Source organism: Acipenser ruthenus, chromosome 13 (assembly GCF_902713425.1).
Source record: "Acipenser ruthenus chromosome 13, fAciRut3.2 maternal haplotype, whole genome shotgun sequence".
Lineage (NCBI taxonomy): Eukaryota > Metazoa > Chordata > Actinopteri > Acipenseriformes > Acipenseridae > Acipenser > Acipenser ruthenus.
In genome coordinates this window covers 23594652-23615325 of record NC_081201.1, presented here as the reverse complement: position 1 = coordinate 23615325, position 20674 = coordinate 23594652, and the positions used below count along the sequence as shown (strand labels likewise).

The 20674-nt window shown below is 36.9% G+C and overlaps 1 protein-coding gene across 8 annotated transcripts in view; it reads left to right on the top strand.

Annotated features, from left to right (window-relative positions):
- Positions 1-20674, top strand: part of marchf8 (membrane-associated ring finger (C3HC4) 8) — a 92974-nt gene that overhangs the window by 31094 nt on the left and 41206 nt on the right. The window contains exon 1 of one of the 8 annotated variants that reach the window (XM_059035777.1): positions 20443-20612. The exons of the other annotated variants lie outside the window; for them this stretch is intronic. Coding sequence (XP_058891760.1) covers positions 20583-20612 — 30 coding nt within the window. The 5' untranslated portion in view covers positions 20443-20582. Of the gene's footprint in view, positions 1-20442; positions 20613-20674 lie in introns of those variants that run through there. 8 annotated transcript variants of the gene reach the window in all.

Genomic DNA, 20674 nt, shown 5'->3' with positions numbered 1-20674 from the left:
TGTGTGTTTTCACAAATCCCTTAATATTCGCATGAGCGTCACTTGTTTTCAAGTATCACTTAAAGGGTACGCAAGGACCTTTTTATTTTATTGTTACATGTTCCCATGTGTGTTGCTACAACTGTTTACGTAAGGTGTGTGTGTGTGTGTGTGTGTGTGTATTGTTTTTTTTTTTGTTTTTTTTTTGACATTTTGACCACTTTTTTTTTTTAAACTTTTAAATTACATTCCCTGCCTCAAGATGGCTTCACATGTACCTGCATGGACCTCTCAGAACTACATTTCCCATCATCCTCCTGCTCACTGGTAAATCCATCTCAGTTACATATGTAACAATAAAATAAAAAGGTCCTTATGTACCCTTTTAATGTAGTAATTAATATTTGGTCTTGCTGAAGATACAAACAAAACTTATTCTGTCTTCTGTAGCCAACGCACATACACACAAATATGTATGTATTTATTCTCCCAATGGTGATGCAGTTTTGGAGACATGTAGAAGGTTGGGAAACACTGCAGTTTGTAAACATTAGTCTTTAGGATGGTTAATGTCACTTTTGGGAAACGGTTGGCAGGGGTAAGGGAAAAGTGTTGAATCTGACAGTATGGTTCAGTTTGTATGGTTCAAACATTTCTCAGTGCACTTTTTTTTAGTTAAAAAATGAATAAACAAGGTTAACAAAACAAAATACTTTTCAAAAAACAAAGGTAAAGTTGCCTAACGCAGGATGCAAAACACAGTACATTAAATGGTGGTTCAGTCACAAACTACTGGCATATTGAGAAACTGTACCCTTTGTTTTGGGCTCTTCACTCCCAAAGCGCACACACACACTGAGCTGCTAGTATAAGCTGCTTAATATAAGGCCAGTGCAGGTAATTGGTTAAGCAATTAATCCACCAACCCAGCTGTAGTTGAAAGTGGCTGGGTTAAACTGGCCAGTTAGATAAAGTAACAGTAGCTAACAAAATAATTCCATAAATCTTAGCCCTTTTATACTTCCATTAGCTATAATTCATGGGTAGTTTTTAAAGAAACACATGTTATATCAAACATATATTTAATTTTAAAACAGATATGGAACTACACTAGGTTAAAGAAAGGTCACAGTTTGTCTGCCTTGTCTTCCAGGAAATATATAACACTTCCTAGTTCATTTCACCTTCGCAGCTTCTACTGAGTAAAATCATGTTCTTGGCTGAAGGCATGCCAGTCAATAGGGGAAGCAGATGATTAGTTATTGATAGGAAAAAAGCCAGTGAAGTAGTTTGACCAAGAAAGTGCAACACTGAAAAGCATGGCTTACAATGTGGTACTGGATATCATGTTTTTAAAATGAAAATACATGCTCACTAAAACATGTTTCTTTCAAAACTGCATTTTTGAGACCTATGTGATGAATGGATGTGCCTGGCTAAAAACCAATGAAACAATGTTGTTAACTACAATTACTTTAAAGAGCTGGTATCATTATAAACATTGGTAGCATTATACAACTGTTCTTGTTTTCACCTTATCAGAAAGAGATATCTAGCTTTGTATTTTATGTTTTCTACATTTTTCTCATCTCTTGAGTGTCCTGCCATCTTCAGTCGCTACCTGAGGTATCATATCATGCTATTTTTAATTTCAAACTAGAAATGGATCAATCGGAAATCGAAGTACCTCTGGAAATAGGACCAAGGAAATAGGTGCAATTGCACTGTATTGTTGCATTGCTGGTGGGTCACCTGCATCAAAAAAATTTCCAAGTGTAGTGACAAAACTTTTTTTTTTTTTAATAGGCCTGATTTTGTAGAGACAAGCAATCATTTTGTAAAATTAAGTGTTTTCCATTTTGGAAATGACATTTAAATTGTCTATTCAAATTGCATGACTCATGTACCCCATGGCTTTATACAGATCTGTTGCCTAAGTTGTTCTGTGGAATAGGTGGTCTTTCTGTCTTATGTTTCATAAGCAGCAGTTCTTCGCATGGATGGTCTAGTATTATAGAATCGTTGCACTAGGGAATTACTTCACTTGGTCCCCCAAACCAGGAACCGAGGACGCAGTTGGAAGTTAAATGGAGACAGACGTAGGAGAGAGGGTAGTGCACAGTACTTTACAGAGAGCATGGTGAGAGCATGGAATGGGTTAGGTCCATGCTGTTGATTTTTTTAATCATTAGGATCCTTTATAATACGACTTGAGAACGTTTTGTGATCAACATGCTACTGAACGCGCATTGATTTGCTGAATTATCTCCTCAGTCATAATTTTTTGTTGTAGATTGTAACTTTTATCAGCACTATGATTTTAGATGTATCTATAAATATGAAAATCTGTAATTGTAAAATAACTTCTGGTATTTACCATTTGATCTAAATCATATGAACATTTATTTTAAAATATTTAATACAGCACATGGTAAAGCCTGTTTAAGATACCATAATATATATCCCGTAACATCGTTCACCAGTAGAACCTTGTGATCTCATCATGTACTATAACAATATGAAAACAATTTCAATCTTTATGATTGGTCTCTTAGCAACTCAGTTTTAGTGTTCAAAATAAAGGTGTCTTATTTGGGGAATTTTTTTTATTATATGTACAATAGAAAGTCAAACAGCTCCCACACAGTGTATCAAACTGCAGTCTGTACTACAGGTAGTTTTTTATAATTAAATTGGTTACTGGAGATTTGTATTGAAGAGGCAATGCTTGGAAATAGACTGATGATGTAACCTCTGCTCCTGAACTCAAGTTTGAAGATCAATCAGCTACTAGGAACCGAACGAGCTTAGATGGGCAGAATGGCTTCCTCTTGTTCGCACATTTTCTTATCTTCTTGTGTTCTAAGAGGGCACAACATGTTAGAGACCAGCCGTTTTGTCACAGACAATAAACGTGCTAAATCTGCAGCCAGAACAGTGCTGCTGTCTGTGAGGGTTTTGCATTTGAAGAGGCCCTTTAGTTGAGACCAGGTATTTTTAAGAGGGTCTTGCATCCGGAAATAGATTCGCCATATCTTGATTCTGTCTGTTATTTGTTGTTATTTGTTTGGCCTTGGCATTGGAAGACAAGCGTAACATGACCAATAAGTTGCCACCTGTTCCATCAAAACATTGCACACAAAAGACAACATTCCTCCGCCCAGGAGAGCAACCACCAAGAAAAGGTGTTAAAACCAATCCTCGCCCAGGACAACTGAAAGCTGCTAGAGACTGGAAAATGCTGGCAGATGTTGGTCAACGGCTTATTTTTCCACCTGAGATTGCCACCACTAACCTTCGACCAGATATTGTCTTGTGGTCTGGATCAGCACGCCTTGTTCACCTGGTAGAGTTAACAGTGCCATGGGAGGATGCTGTAGATGAGGCGTATGAGAGGAAGAAACTGCGGTATGCTCAACTAGCCACTGAAGCGGAACAGCGAGGATGGAGAGTCGGGGTTTACCCAGTGGAAGTGGGTTGTCGAGGATTTGTGGCACACTCTACAACCCGGTTTCTCAGAGACGTCGGATTCAGTGGCCAAGAGTTGCGACGCACAGTGAAGAACTTATCTGAAGCAGCAGAGAGGAGCTGGCTGTGGTTGAGACGAAAGATTCTGGCTGGGGATCTCAAGCACAATAGAAAGAAAGAAACACTTATGTACAGGTAAGTAAGCTGGGCTGAGTTGAGTGGGGGACGGAGGGGGGTGATGCTGGGACGCCAGAATCACCATCGAGCCCTCTTGAGGTGTCGTGGGCTAGTCGACGAAACACTGAGGATGGAAGGTGCCCACTTGAAAACCCCAGAGATGTACCCTACTTAGCTCAATCCAGACGGTTGTCATGCTGATGCGCTGGGGAGGCCGCACTATGGTTGATCCCCGGAGCCAGCATCGCAGCCGTTGTGTGTGCTGATGCGCCAGGGAGGCAAAATAAGCTGATCCCTGGAGCCAGCATTACACTTCAGCCATTAACACCAGACAGAAGGATATCTACATCATCATATGGGAGGAAACGTAAATGGATGGAGACACATATGGATCACATTAGTTTACTGTAAAGCTACGTCTTAGTTGGTGCTTATCTTGGCGAGAGCCGAGTTCAAATCAGCATGAAGTTTTAACATCCACTCTCGTGTAATGGAAATCAAATCAACACTATTATTTCTCAAAGCATAATCATATAGTAAGGGGGTGGTTTATATTGAGATGCATGTTGATAAAAAAGATGATTTAAGTTGTGTTAGTTTTTAGTTTAGTTTATTCACTTTGTGCCAGCACAGGTACAAAAAAAAATGTAATTGTACATTAGTACATAGAAGTTTATGGGCAGTGTATACATTGCAGTGGTGTGTGCAGTGTTTCAGATTAACACAATACTGTAATCTGATTGCATTTGTCAATAAGTAACTAACTATAATGGTTCCTTTTTCAGACTGGTAAAATGTGGAAAAAATAACTTCATTTTTGTTGCATTTTAAAAAACAGCTCCTGCATATAGTGGAAATCAGGAAGCATTTTAACAGTGCAGACAAAACTTCTATGTAGTGATGGGTGAATCCATTCAATTGTCTAAATCGAGTTTAAGGTGGCTCATGCGAGTACCCACAGCCTGGAACAGCAAAAGAGGGCGGGGCACCGACAAGGTTCGGTCGACCAATAGATTTTACACTGAGCACACCAGACTACAGTACACATATAAATATATAACAAAAACCTTTATTAGGTGTGGACTGTTAGCATAGGAATTGGCCACCCCTGAGAAGTAACTAACTAAAGTACTGGTTTTCAAAGTACTGTATCTAGTTACATTTCTAAGTAACTAACAGATTAGGGGCAGCAGTGTGGAGTAGTGGTTAGGGCTCTGGACTCTTGACCGGAGGGTTGTGGGTTCAATCCCCAGTGGGGGACACTGCTGTTGTATCCTTGAGCAAGGTACTTTACCTAGTTTGCTCCAGTAAAAACCCAACTGTATAAATGGGTAATTGAATGTGAAATAATGTATAATGTGATATCTTGTAACAATTGTAATTCGCCCTGGATAAGGGCGTCTGCTAAGAAATGAGTAATAATAATAATAATAATAACAGATTACTTTATAAAAGTAATGTCCCGAACACTGCCCGTGATTCGGATTTCTAAAGTAAATAGTTGTTGATGGACAAGACTGCAGTGCTGACAGGTTTGATGAGAGATTGTTGGTTTGTAGATGCTTTTATATCACTGTGGTAATATTGGGATTGAATGCGTATTATCAGCGATATTGTGATAATGTGGTATAAGCTCATTTAGAGTTTTTATGCTGTGGATTCATATCCTCGGTGGACGCCCATGCATATGGACGTCGCACTTTATTGTGCATACATCTAGAGACCCACTTATCCAGTTGCTAAGGACTCTGCATACATTTTCAAATATCTCATAATCTGGGGGTATAAAGAGGCTGTCTGTCCGACCATCTGCCTGTATGAGTGAGTTACATTTTACTTGCATCTAGTGAACCTGACATTCTTTAGCACTTTAGCAGTCTGGTATCAGAATATGGGGTACATCACGGTTGTCTGAATGTTGGTTGTTCATAAAATGGGTTACCAAGCCATGTTGTTGATTCTGGATTATTGGAATCCTTTATGAACGAACCTAAAGTTTTGAGATCAATCAGCTCTTAGAAACTGGACGAGCACTGATGGTCTGAATGTCTCCTCTAGTTCTTGAAGGTTCTTCTTGTATGGTAATAATTATGAATTCTCACAACAGTAAAGTCATGACTAAATGTAATACTTTTTAAATAAAACATCCTTAGAATAGAAATACCAGTATAGATTCCTATATACAGTATATATTTTTTTGCATTGTTTTGCACTGGGGAATGAAAACAGGAAAAACGATGCCATCTAGATGAGGGTTTGTTGTACTGTAAAATGTATTATTGCTAGGTACATGTAGCTGTTCAAAAATGTAATCTGTGCCAATCTACATTAAAACATAATGGTAATCCACTGGAGTAGCTGAAGGTTTTCTTGTGTTTTGATAGGGCTTAGATCAAACATTATATTCCGAAGAAGAAATTCCACTTGAGGGTCTATTTAGAATATTTATATGCTGTTTTCACCATTTTTTATTTTGTATTTAGGCTCATCTATTTATTATCAGCAGTGCAGTAGCGTATGAAGGCTAGGAAGTCAGAAACACAGAATCTCTTACAGTGGACTAGTGAAGCAAGAACTGCAGCACGAAATACATTTGTGGGCTGGCTAATAATCTAAGAGGGACTTGGGCTGTTTTCAACCTTCCCCTTTTAAAGGAGTACTAGCAAGGTTTAAACGTGAATAACTGTATTGAGGATCATTTGGTTCTTTTTTTTTTTTTTTTATATCATCTATTCCGGGATATACAGAAATACAATCACTTCCTGATTTGTAAAACCTTGAATAGCACTTCTTTTACAGTAATTGTCTGTTAGTCATTTGTTTCAGTGAGTTTCATATTCGCGTTTCCTTCTAGCCTCATTTTGGTGGACTAGAATTTCCAGGAAAGGGAGAAAAGTAATTATAGAGTATCGGTATACAAGTTACATTTTAGGCCTGCAATGCCTGTCTGTCATCTATAGAAAGTACAATCAAGGACCGTTTAGCTTATCCCATGTCTTGAAATAGGATAAACTTGAAATTTATCCTGTGGCACTATGACTGGCTGAGCTTTGTAAAGCATTGGGAAGTGCTGTCCCAGGTCGCTAGGCTGTAGCAAGCCAGCCTATTAGTATGACTGAGCAGATGAAGAATTCAAAGTAAATTTATGTCTACAAGATACAAAGTTGAACACCCTATCCTCCTGCTTCTGAGATTAAAATTATTTATTTGATTATTGACAGCTTGAATATTCACTCATAATTTAAATATTCATTCGGATATTCGTTCGTTTTCAAAAAGTAATAAGCCTTTTTTTTGCTCCGAACGCAGGCTGACAGCATAGCAGCAGGGGTGCCAAATAGCAGTTCAAGTTAAATGTTGTTTTGTTTATTCCCAAAATAGAGTACAGTGCTCCCTTGCTATAAGGCTCTCGGTTGTAAAACGCGCCTCGGATATAACGCTCCTACAGCATGTCCCCCAATTCCCTATACTAGTGATTCATGCAATATTTCTACAATACCGGTGTTGTTCAAACTATAAGCAACACCTCAGTCTAACTTCCATTTTTGTCTCGAGTATCTGAACTGAAGAAAAGCTGCGCTGGCACTTTATAACACAGACACCTTATTCAGCATTTGTTTTATAACTAAATAAATATTAAGCCTATTGCGTGGTTATCTTTAATAATGTATTTACTTTTTTGCTGCGAGAGGAGCTGCAGCTATCCTCGGGAGATGAGACACTTCAGCTTCACTTTAGCCCCGCTCTGGCAGCCCATTCCCTCTTCCCCTCACCCGACCTCCTCCTCACGCTTGGTTTGCTTGTCTGTCGCTTCGAACTGAACTCTCGACCGCCGTTTAGCCAGGCTATTTATAGTTTAAAAACTGCTAATTAAAATGATCCACGAGTGGGAATGTGTTGGGGTTTTTTGTAAAAAATATATGGTTACATGGTTAATTCACGGAAAGTTACATTTTTGCTTCACTATATACGTGCATTATAGAGAGGGAGTTATTTATTTTGTATTTTAGTCAGATGTGTGTTATTATTATTATTATTATTATTATTATTATTATTATTATTATTATTATTATTATTATTTATTTCTTAGCAGACGCCCTTATCCAGGGCGACTTACAATTGTTACAAGATATCACATTATTTTTACATACAATTACATTATTTTTTAACACATTATTTTTTACATACAATTGCCCATTTATACAGTTGGGTTTTTACTGGAGCAATCTAGGTAAAGTACCTTGCTCAAGGGTACAGCAACAGTGTCCCCAACCGGGGATTGAACCCACGACCCTACGGTCAAGAGTCCAGAGCCCTAACCACTACTCCACACTGCTGCCCTGTTGTGTTGTGTCCCACGGCGCCCCCCAACCCCTCCCCCGTTTATAACACTCATATTGTGTGTCCACCGAGTCTCGTGTTATAGCGAGGGAGCACCGTACGTAAAGCTGACACTGTATTTTATTTATTTTTTTCTTTTTTTTTCATTCCTTGCTGTTTCTTCGCAGTAAACAGCGACCATTGACATGTTTTCATAAAGTAACAATATGAGGTTTACTTTTTGTTTTTTTAAATATTAATCTCACACATCACACGGAGCTCTTTTTCATTTGCCATTTTTTAAACTGTCGCGCAACTTCTGGTGAGGTGGTAAATGAGTGCAAGGTATTTTTGTCATTTGTAGCGAATACGAACATCTGATTTTTGTATCCGTACATGTAAAAAAAATATTCATTCGGATATTTGTCCCAGCCCTCTAGACAAGGGGTAGGAGACACTTTTTTAAGAGTGGTGAGTGTATAGAGTAGGTTACCTAGTCATGTTGTAGGCGCTGAATAACTGGGAGCCTTTAAGACCCAACCTGAGTGGATCAATCAACTGCTAGGAACCAGATAATCATTGATGGGCTGAATGGCCTTCTCTCATTGGTAAATGTTTTTATGTTCTTTAGTTCTTCTGTATATCTAGCAGGAGCATCAAAGGCTGTGCTTTCTATTTTCCAAGTTGTTTATTTTAAACATGAATAACGTAATGATACTTAATGAATAAACAAATTCAATTTGGGGTGGATCTTGTGTATTGGAGTGGTTTTAATAACAAGTGTGTTTGCCTCTTATCTCAAAATAGGTTGTGATTAATTTACCTTTGTTGTAATACTAAGTTGTAGCCAAGCAACTCACCTTGATTGAAAATTACCCAGAATTGAAATGATCAAAAGCAGGTAAATATGAACCTTGTTATAACATCTGTCACAAAGAACAAAGTTAAATTTTTTTCCTCTTGTTTATAATTGTTTTTTTAATGAGTATTATATGATGTGTTTGCTAATCTCCAAATACAGCTCCGAGTTCTCTAATTGATATACAGAATGCTAATTATGCAGTTGTAAACAATTGAAGTGTACTTTATTAAATACACTTTTGATTTTAAATTAATTTGGGGTCAGTATTTGCTTTGAAAACAAATAAAAAAGCTTGGATAGGGGTGGTTCTGCAGTTTCTGCTATTCACTGCAAGTACTCTACATTGTAATGAAATAAACTACACTGTATCATGAGTAGGAAAAATACTGGGACTAGTCCTAATTAAATGTTTTTGTTTTGTTTTTGTTTTTTAAATTAGGTCTTTTTAAAATGTTTTTTTTTTTTTTAATACAGTACCATCCAGTTGTAATTTGATGGAGGATAAAAAGTCTTGCATAACAAAAGACATTACATAAAACTATTACATTTTAAATTAAATGTTCTATTTTAGGCCCTTGGTATTTTAAAACATATATTGTCTTTACCCCTGTCGATATGTTAAAGCTTAAAAATGGCATGATATGATTAAGTTCAAGTAAGGTGGTTGAAAGTGTTATTTTTATAGGTATTCTCTTTGACAGTTATGGAAATAATAAGCAGGTTTGAGTCTTTGCTGCTCTTGTACACCTGTAAGTGTGACTCACCACACTTCCACTTTCCAAGGAGACACTGACAGTTTCATAACCTAGGCATTAAAATCAGTTCTTTTCTCTAAAAGCTCAGTGGGAGTTCATTTGAAACATTGTATTCATTGATCATACTGTGGATAACGTTTAATCGTGGGCTAACCTATGCTGTTCCCAATGGGCTTGAGCTCTGAAATGAATCTGGGTTCCATGTTGTTCCATGTTGTTACTCAGTACAAGAAAAGCATAAAACTTGAGAAAGAACTTCAAAGGGCGGTCTGTCTTTGGAAAGGAAACTCTAGTCGTTTAATAACAGAAGTGAATGTTTCATTTGCTGCACTGATAAAACAGTGTTCTGAAATGTTTTCAGATAATACAACAGGCTTTGCCTTTTGTGTAATAAAATTAATAGAGTAAAGAGATAGTTGTGGTGGGTGGGGTTTAAATCTGGCCCTGCCAACAATCACAGGTTTGGCCATTCCCCAATTAGGTAATTGTGTACTGTTTCATAACTTGATAGTGAAGGCTAATGCCCAGCCTACAAGTGTTTTGTTCTTTTGTTTGAACCTTTTATTTTGGCCTTCGTGCCGTGATTTGTTTTGTTTAATAAAGTGTGCAAAAGCGCTTTAAAACTGCAGCGTTCTGTCTCTGGGTCTAATTCCTGCTGGTAACCAGCCTGGGCTGTTGCACTACCCAGCCACAATAATGAATATAAAGTTTTTTTACACACCTACTGTTTGATTGAATAGGTGATTCCTAAAAGTCAAAATTGGGTTTGAATGCATGCCCTAATTACCATTGAAAGTATACATGTATTAAAGTGATTCAAATTGCCCACAGACTCAAATTGGTCTGTGCACCTATGTGGTAGGCATGGGCGTCCGCAGATAGGTGTAAGGGAGGGCACTTGTCCCCCACTGGAATCAGAATTTACAAAAAAAAACTATTGTTGCACATTGTTTTTCAGGAAAATTAATAAACTGAGCTTTAGATCTGTGTTGCATTTTTAAAAAAATGTATATTCAGTTGGTTAACACTAGGGCTTCTGGCTTTCATGTTTTCTTCAGACTTTTCGCCTCTCCTTTACAAATTAATTTCACAATTAACAGTTTCTCCTGTTTTAATTCAGAAACCAACAAAACATTAAACACTGCTCACGGTCATTTTAAAAGGGGAGTTACACTTGCAAATGATTTTTAAACCTCATTCCGTTTAATAAAAAGTCCTCGACCACACATGTACCAGCAGAGGAAGTTGAATTGATCGCAACGAGCAATCATATCCTGTATATGCAAAAAAAGACTGAAGCAAGTACAGTCATCTTTTTCAGACAAAAAAAAATGGTTAAGAACAAATATGTAAATAGATATTGGTCTTGTTAAAATGCATTACCCTGAAATTTGACCTTTTGACCCTTTTTTGGTCTCAGCATGCATATAAAATGACCCAGTCTTAATTAATTGTTAGTAATTTACTTTACACATCTTAAATAATAAATAGTGAGAAAACACAAAAATATCTATCTGTGTTATTTTTAAACCTTAACTGTCTCAGTTAGTGGTACACAGTATATACAAAGGAGTCATCTATTCGGGTGATGATATAATGTTTTTGAAAGCTGTAGGAAAGCACACCAAGCTGATCAAAAGGATAACAAGCTGCTATCCAGAGGTTCTTGGGCAGGACCTTTTTTTTTTTTTTTTTTTTTTTTTTTTTTTAAAAACTTGTGCATTCAGTGTGCAGACTACAGGGAGAGAAAGGCAGCACAACGTTAAAGAACTCACACATTCAAACAACCATGAGCTCAAAGAAACCGGACCAATAAGGTACCGTATTACTAATTAAATTAAATAATGTTACTCTGTGTTTCTTGACGTTCGTTAGTCTGAATTTGATAATCAGAGTCAATATGGAGGCTAGGGTTAGACGCACCCACACGACAGACGGCTACCCTGTATCTTTCTAAACAAGGGATTTAGGGGAGCTCCCTAATAAAAGCTGAACCTCAAAACAATAATTGTGTGAATATAGTAATTGTTACAGCTGCATATAGTTGTATTTAAAACATTCATCTGACTTTCTACATGTCCGCCCTTACTCTGGTCCCACAGTCAGATATGCGACGGATTACTGTAACAAAAACAAACAATCAAAAACCAACAGCAAAGCTAGCACAGTGCAGAGGTAGGGAGCACAACCTGCTGCTCCCAGTCCTTCCCCTAAACTAACCAAACAACAAAGGATCTGGTGCCTCTTATATACAGGCAGTCAATTAACCAATTTGGGAATGGCCACATTCCACATATATCTGTAGGGATGGGATTTTAACCCCAATCCCTAACAAACTTAAATTCAAAATATACAAACTTTATTTATAATACAAACACACACATTCAAACTCTATTCACAAAAAACCTGTGCAAGGCCTCAGCACTTCCACAACCGATAATGCGTAGACATATGCCAAATTTACGACTGCATTAAGGCTTTCATGCACTGTACATCAAATCTTTATTTATACATTGGTTTTTTTTATATAGCAAAGATTTTTCTCCACTGCATGAGATAACATATGCAACCACATAGGCTTTTTTTTCTGTTACATAAAAAAAACCTTCACTTTGCATATTTTCTAAAAATATTGTTCAGTATCAAACACTTCTTTATTAAATATTTAATCATGTGAAAAAAATAGATAGTGCCTACAGGTCAGAAGCTGCTGAAAGATTTGCATTATCAGTTACAGATTAAAGTATTAGAATTCATCAGAGAATATGCCTTTTTAGTTGTTCTGTGGTGACCTCTGGCAAATGTCATTACACTAGATTTGTGTTCAGTACAGCAAGTTGTTCTAAAGCGAAAACTGGAAAGTATAAACACAGTTAATGTATGCAGTTCAATTTTTACATTGTATTTATGTTTCGAAATGTTAGCTGCTAAGGCTGGTATTACATTGAATGTTGTCTCAGTTTTTGTGTGTAAAGTATTTCAGCCAGTCGTACTTCATTGGTGGACAGAGAATAACTTTTAAGGTACCACATGCTTAAAATATTTTACCTATTTTTGAAAAGGGGATGATTTTCCATCTACTCAAGCCTTTCGTTAAGGAGTTTGATTTGGGTAAATCAGCGAATATTTTATACAGGGGGACCAATGAAAATGTTACCACATACGTATTTCTTGGTGCTTGTGAATTGAGTGAAGGACTATGGCACTGGCTACAGACAGTAAATCACCCCTGGGGAATCAATGGTACCTCCTTCCAAAAAGTGAATGGATATTTAAAGTTGCCTTGTTTAGGCTTGTTAGCCTTGCTTTATTTTTTTCATAGTGTGATTTTAATATTTCGGATATGCAAAATTGCAGTCCATGCAGAATTTAACAGCTGCACGTCTAATCGCATATTCTACTGGGCCGGATAAACTGAGTTACGTTTCACTGCACACCTGTTTACTGGCAATTCCTCCATCTAGCAGGAGCTTGTTTTTTTACCTTTGAGCTTTGCTGTTGCGCAGATTTGATGAACACTGCGATTCCCTGTTTGCTTGGTCTGGCTTGAGCATATTCTTCACTCTTGACACTAGTTGCATGTCATAATACAGTGCTATGGAATTACAAGGTTAATTTGGAGAGTCTCCTTAAATCACAAAAGCTAATTGGAATCAGCTTTTTATTAATCGCTATATTTAAAATGTATTAATTCTGCCATTTCCAATTGACTGTTTTTAAAACTAAAGATATTGTGTATTTGAGTTCTATATTCTGTATTTCACATGTATTGGATTCACCTGAAGGGTGAATCTGTCCCCACCCCTTCACTTTCTTGTCAATAACCAATCAGCCACTTCCCCTGTTGACTGACAGGCTTTCAACCAGTAACACACTTTGACCCAGAAAGCAATGCTTGAATGAAGTGACGAAGCAAGTAAAGCAGTAACAGATTTCCTGGAAAGCAAGGCAAGAAAAGTGGTTTGATAGAATATGTGTTTCTTTAAAACTGCACATTTGATCCTGTAGCTAATGGAAGTGCAGAATGGGTAAGATTCATTCAATTATTTTGTTGGCTATAATTACTTTAGAATGAGCAATAGATTGTAACTGACAAAGACGCTCAACTCCAAGCCTTCAGATCAAACCAGGACATTTCACGGCCATTTTTTAATATTTAGGGACTTAAAATGGTGGTCTGAGGTGTTTCAATAGCTATTGAAAGAGAATCACAAACTAGAGTGAGGTGAAAATGTCAGTCTGTTTTATACTGCACATTTTCACTCTTGTAGAGGAACAGAATTTTGACTACCATTGACGTAGTTATGGTATACAGTAAAAGGTCTAAGGCCACGTCAGTATAAATCCTACCTTGCAATTAGGCTGTTTTTTTACACTCCTGATTGGCTCCTATTGACAGCCATGTAAAGTCACCTTCAATATTAAGCCTACCCCTGCAGTAAAAGTGTTAAGTACACCTCTGTTCAGTCACCTCTCAAAGAACCTTTTTAAAACTAAATTTGGATGTAACATGATGCAACTCATTTGCCCGTTTTAGAAACTAAAACTGCCAATTAGGATACTTTTGCATATAAGAACACTAAAATCCATAACACCTTAAATGGTGCTAAATAGAGTGCTAAAAATACATATGCTAAATTGAGAATTTCTATGATATTGCTTTTGTTGCAATACAATCTGTGCCTTTGGTAGGTCAATTGACTATTCTAAATCAAACGGTTTCCCTGAATTCTGAATTTATATATGAAGATATGTTCTTATAAAAATTTTAAGGACTTTAAATCACCAATCTTGCTTCCTTGCCTTTATAAATGAAACTGAGAAAACCATTTTAAAGTATTAATGCAGTTATTTCATCCCCAGTGGGATGATCCTTGCTCTTTCTAATCCATTTTCATCCTGGTTTCCTAAGGGAGAATACCATCTGCATTTACTTCATCAGGCTCTGACCAATAGCTATTGTGAGCTACGAACTGAAAGGTGACAGTGTGCTGCGTCAATTAAATCCTTTGAATTAGGAATTTGTGACACACTATAGGTGTAATCAAAAGACAAATATCCAAAGAAAACCTCAATATAGCACGAATATTGAATTTAAGTCAAGGGATAAATGTCACTGATGTTTGCATTTTGTGTTTTCTTTAAAAAAAATTTGACCATGGATGAAAAGGTTTAAATATAATAATATAACGTAATTTGGTAGGTTGTCCTGGTATGTTAGTAAATTAAAGATCTCTACACAACAGATGAAATAGAGTTAGAACTTACAGTTGTACATCCCCAGTGGTCATTTTTTTTAAACCACCTTACTTCAGCTCTTAGTAGTCTTTAAAGAAGCATCTGTTGAAAAAATATATTAGTTACTTAACCTGGCTAATAATGATTGTAGAACCAGAAACAGCATCAGAGAATTATATAACACATGCATAATGTGATATTAAACATGTAAGACATTCAATATTCCACAAATGTCAATGGTATAAAATATCCCTTAATGGGATGGCTGAAACATACAAAATATTGAGGACTTTGCTGCATTGGAGGACTTTCTTATTAGTTGAGCATCTCACAAATCCTCCTCCGTATATTAAAGTCACCCATTTCAATCTCTGCCTTTATCTTTCAACTGTGAATTAATTTGGGATTAGCTTGATGGATCGGAGCAGTGCTCAGCATCTGTAAACCTTGTGAAACCCACATATTAATCTAAGCAGAAGCAGGCTGTTCAGAGCAAAAACATGAATGTCTTCAAGGTTTAAGCAGTCCCATTAGTACTAATTTATTGAGCGATTTTCTGATGTGTTCCTTTGTTTAACAACATATTAGGGAAGCACTTTGAGTAGGACCATTCTTTATAAACTCATGTGACCTTGCTTTTAATTGTATTCTGTCAGAACAGATCATATGTCTCTTTGTTTTTGTGTTTGTTCTTAGCTTGTTAATGTCTTGGGCTTTACTATAATGTATGTGGTGTACTTTAATGAACTTCCCTGAGGTAGAACTGAGCTTGTCATTTATAACCTCTGCTGCATGTTATAATAATATCATTGTCATCTGGCTCACAAGTGGCATTGTGGCAGGCAGGTTTAAAATGGAGGAGATTGTGTTGAAATAGCACTTCCTTTGGGAGCATGTAAACAAATTGGACAGACAACTTTTATTGTTGTGTGTGCTGATGCGCCAGGGAGGCAAATAAGCTGATCCCTGGAGCCAGCATTACACTTCAGCCATCAACACCAGACAGAAGGATATCTACATCATCATATGGAAGGAAACACAAATGGATAGAGACACAGATGGATCACATTAGTTTACTGTAAAGCTACGTCTTAGTTGGTGCTTATCTTGGCGAGAGCCGGGTTCAGATCAGCATGAAGTTTTAACATCTACTCTCGTGTAATGGAAATCATTGTGCTTTCTGGTAAAGTGGAGTGAATAGAAGACTAAGGGTGGTGAGTAGGACTCCATGGCCATATTTACAAAGATGTAACTCTTAAGTTATTTTGTTATTGGCTTATTTTAAACCTTTTTATGATGTTTGCATTCTGGTTGGTTCTATTGCAGCCACTGCTGTGTTTCTTTTAAGGTGCTTTCACCTGAGTCCAGGAGCTGTTCTTCAATACTAGATGCCTTCCGTAGATATACAGTATGTAACATAGGCTAGATTAGCCAAAGTGAGAGAGCCAGCACTATCTAGTGATGTGCCACTTTGGATCATTTATGGCTTCATTTTGTTTTGCTGGCAATACACTGCTGTGCACTAAACGAGAAGCAGATCCTGATCACATAGTCAAAGCATTGAATATAAACACAATATTTGAGTCAATGCTATAAACACTCTGACTAAAAAAAAGTAACGTAAAATGTAATCAATACATTTAAATAAGAGCAGATAAATATAACAGAAAGCTGTTTAAGTTCCCAGCAAGAACATTAGCCATTCATTTTGATGTTAAATTAGAAAAAAAAGGTATGCAAGCCTACCAAGATTAGTTGGATCTCATATTATGCCAAGTGATCAAACAACAGAAGAGTTTGTTTTGCCTTTGTGATCGTCTGCTACCTCTACCAAGCTGTCCACTAAATCTGCTTGGAAATGTACCTAGAAAATATACTGCTGCAACTAAATTAAAATTTGGCACAGTCGGCAGGGGGTCAGTCACAATTACCGAATTTGATTAACAAACCATTGTGTTATCACAGGTCTGTATTATTTATAGTGTATTTCGCATATATTTTATTAACCTTCTCATTACTGCGAGTATCTTGACACTTGTTAAGGTGCCATCGTTATGCCACGTGAAGTCCTTGGTATCTTCCCATAATTTAGTGAAGTCTATTAAATAATTTTCTTGCGTGCAGGTTATTTAATCCCTCTATAACCTGATGTGTGTCTTGGATATATTACAAACTGTTTATGGTTAATGAAAAAGAGAGCTCAAATACAGAGCGATAAGAAAGTCTGTCAGCTACTTTGCACTGAAAAATAAAAAACCTGTATCTTGTAATGGTTCTTTTGAGACGGTGCCCGTACAGTTAATGCAGTAACAGTTTTAGGCATCAGCTACATGGCTCTTTTAAAACTTTGGTTGTGTTTCTTGTAACCGTTTTTGCCCATAAACTGGCATTCTCTCCACTAATGTGGAGAACATTGTAAATGTATTGTTTTACTGTTCTGGTTCTATTGCAAGTCTTTCACTTGAGTTCAAGAGGGCTCTTCTCTTCCAGTTGCCTGCCAGTGATACATGTATCATAGACTAGATCTGACAAATTGTCAACAGTAAAGAGCTAGCACCATCTAGTAAAGTGCCACATTTGGTTACCTTCTGTATTCTTTTCAGTGCACTGCTGTGTGCTAGATGGTGCTGGCAATTACTAATATAAAGACACTGTGGCTGATCGAGCTACATATGTCTATGGCAGGCAACTAGAACAGAGTAGCACTTGAACACATAGTCACAGCTCCTTTACCAAGACTTAAAAAGCCCAGTATTTCAGTAACTGCAATAAGAACCAATCTGAATTATTATTATTTGTTTATTTAGCAGATGCCTTTATCCAAGGCGACTTACAGAGACTAGGGTGTGTGAACTATGCATCAGCTGCAGAGTCACTTACAATTACATCTCACCCGAAAGACGGAGCACAAGGAGGTGAAGTGACTTGCTCAGGGTCACACAGTGAGTCAGTGGCTGAGGTGGGATTTGACCTGGGGACCTCCTGATTACAAGCCCTTTTCTTTAACCACTGGACCACACAGTAAAAAAAAATAAAATAAAATAAACAAAACTAGGAAAATATACCTTGAAGCTACTTACTGTTTAAGTAAGGCATTCCCATATCTGTATGTCTCCTGTGCATCAGAAGGTCCATCACACTGCAGGACACCATCTGCTGCATCGCTTCTTCATGCATGCTCATATATAATCTCCTATTCCAATTTGAAGAGTTTACACATCATCTGGTAGATGTCAGCTGATCTTCTATTCTGTCTTTCTTTTCAACTCATTATCCTCTGCCTTTGAAGGGGATATAGCGGAGGTGGTCATTTGTAAATATGGCACACATTTTCCTCCATATATATGTAGAACCACTTATTCGCTTGTCATGAAACGTGGTATTCATATTATTTAGTTGAAGTTCTAGAAAATATCAGATTCTGGGGATATAGGGGATGCCTGTATGTCTGCACATCAGTCCATATGTATGTCACACTTACAGTTTTGCATATACAGTATCTGGGGACTTGCTTGTCAAATTTTGATTAAATATTTCATAGCTAATTGTATTCTAAACATACTGTGGCGGGGGATGGATGTAAGTTAATACTTTAGTAGTTACTATTTACAGACATTGCAAGAAAATACCAGTAGTTAATCCTAAACCTCTGCAGGCTCTCTGTGCCTAAAACAGCCCATACAACAGCAATATCTTTTTCTGAAGATAATCTAAATTAGAATGTAGGAGACTGGGTAAGCTGTTAATTCAGTCATGTTAAGTAGTAACAAAAATAATAATAAAAATAATAATTGACTGCAAATAAGTCACATCTAATATCCTTAGGTATCAATCATCACAGTGTCACGCATGCATATATGTTTAATGTCCTAACTTTGTTGTATTGTGTTGCACAAAAAAAGTATTAATCTTTAATACAGTTTAGATGCCACATGTCTATTAGAAGCATGTTTTTATGTTTTTTAACAGCTGAGTGCGGTGAGTGAAGGAGGAGTGAGTTGACCTGTTTGCCTTTTAGTATTTTGTATTTCAAACAAGAAAGAGTGAAAGATCTTCTGAATACTTAATCCTTCTTCTAAAGACTTCTTGTTAAATAAATTAGCAAGTTTGTTGTATATCTTCTGAATATTGCCAATGAGTGAGTCTCTTCATGTATTTTTATCTTTAAAAGTATGTAAAACACCATGGAAGGCCCTTCCTTAATACCACTACAGTAGTATAGGTGGTTTATTCTGAAATGTGACTCCACCTAAAGTTTGGGCATACCATATGTTTATACTAGGGGTGTCCAGGATAAAAATAGGTCAAATGTAGTATTTACAACCCAAAACTTCCAAAACAAAGGACATTTTTACTTTAGGGTCACAATACATCCTTTGTACAATCCTTGATACTTGAACACAAACATATATGACATTGAATAATAATCTTCTGCTTTTAATTTGTTCCCTGTTCAATTCAGAACTCCTATATTTATAGTTATGTACATCGAAATCTACAATACCTATAGAAATCACATAAATCCACTACCTATCCAAAAAAATATATACAATAAATAATACAATGATTGTTATACTATACAATAATCACATACAATAATTAGTATTTTTATTTTACGACTGTAAGTCGCCCTGGATAAGGGTGTCTGCTAAGAAATAAATAATAATAATAAATAATAAATACACTATCACTAGAATGAGCTCTGTTTACAAGCTGCGTTAAGATTGTTTAAAGATAAAAAGGCATTTTTTTATGAAAAGAATACATATTGATAATCCTGTTTTTAATTTGTTACCAATTCCACGAGATTTGTATCTTATGCTGTTATTTAAGAAAATTAACGAATGAGATGCGGGCATTTGGTTCATAAATGTTTGTCTGGTTTCTAATAGCTGGTTGAACAGAAAACTTTGGGTCTTAAAGGATCCCAGTGATATGATTCGTCTTATAATATACCCTTACTGTGCCGAAATGAGGTGTATTAATACTGCAGTATTCTTGGTCAATGATAAAGTATGTGGTCAGATCAGAACTGCAATCTTGATAACAGAAAGAATCCATTATGCATAAACAAGGCAAGTATTGAAACACTTAACTTCCCATCTGTAGTAACTGGGAAAACTATGCCAAAAATGTAACCCTTTCAACAGATGGAAGTTTATGAACTTCCTAGGCATGTGTGGCCTGGCCTCTGTGCAGCATGTCTGTGGGGTGATCCGACATGTGTTCAAGTTGTAAGAAAACGTTTCTGTACTGTACAAAGAAGGTAAAAGTTTTTTTTTTTTTTTTTTTTGAAAGGTTTACATTAGCTTTGTTCATTCTATGGAGTTGTCTGTATGTGCGTTCATTTATCCATCTGTACGTCACACTACATTTTGCATCTTAAGAAAGTTATTCAGCATGTTGTAAATCCTTTGAATATACTTTACCATGATACCAACACCTCACCTTAGTGGCAGGAAATATATGTCTCTTTTACCTTTACCCAAATCCAGTGGGGACAAAGAGGGAGGTAGGGACAGAGCAAATTGACAGAGGCCTCATGAATTATTCATTAGATGCCTCTTTGATTGGAATCAGCTGGAGGAAGCAGCTTGTCCAATGGGAACACAGATTGGTGTGCTTGGAGCTGAGAGCAAGCCCAGACAAGTAGAAACTCCACACTGCATGCTCAGGCAAATGTAGGGCAGTCTGTGGCTGCTGTTCTGTCATTTCTACTACACTTTCAGCAGGATTACTGGAGCATGTGAACAGGAGGGGAGATCCAAATCAAGGATACACAAATGCATTCCTGCTGGAAAATGAAGCTCCAGGTAAGGGAGGTTCTGTTGACAGCAAGGATTTTAGCTGTGTTTCACCAGACCATTGCATCATC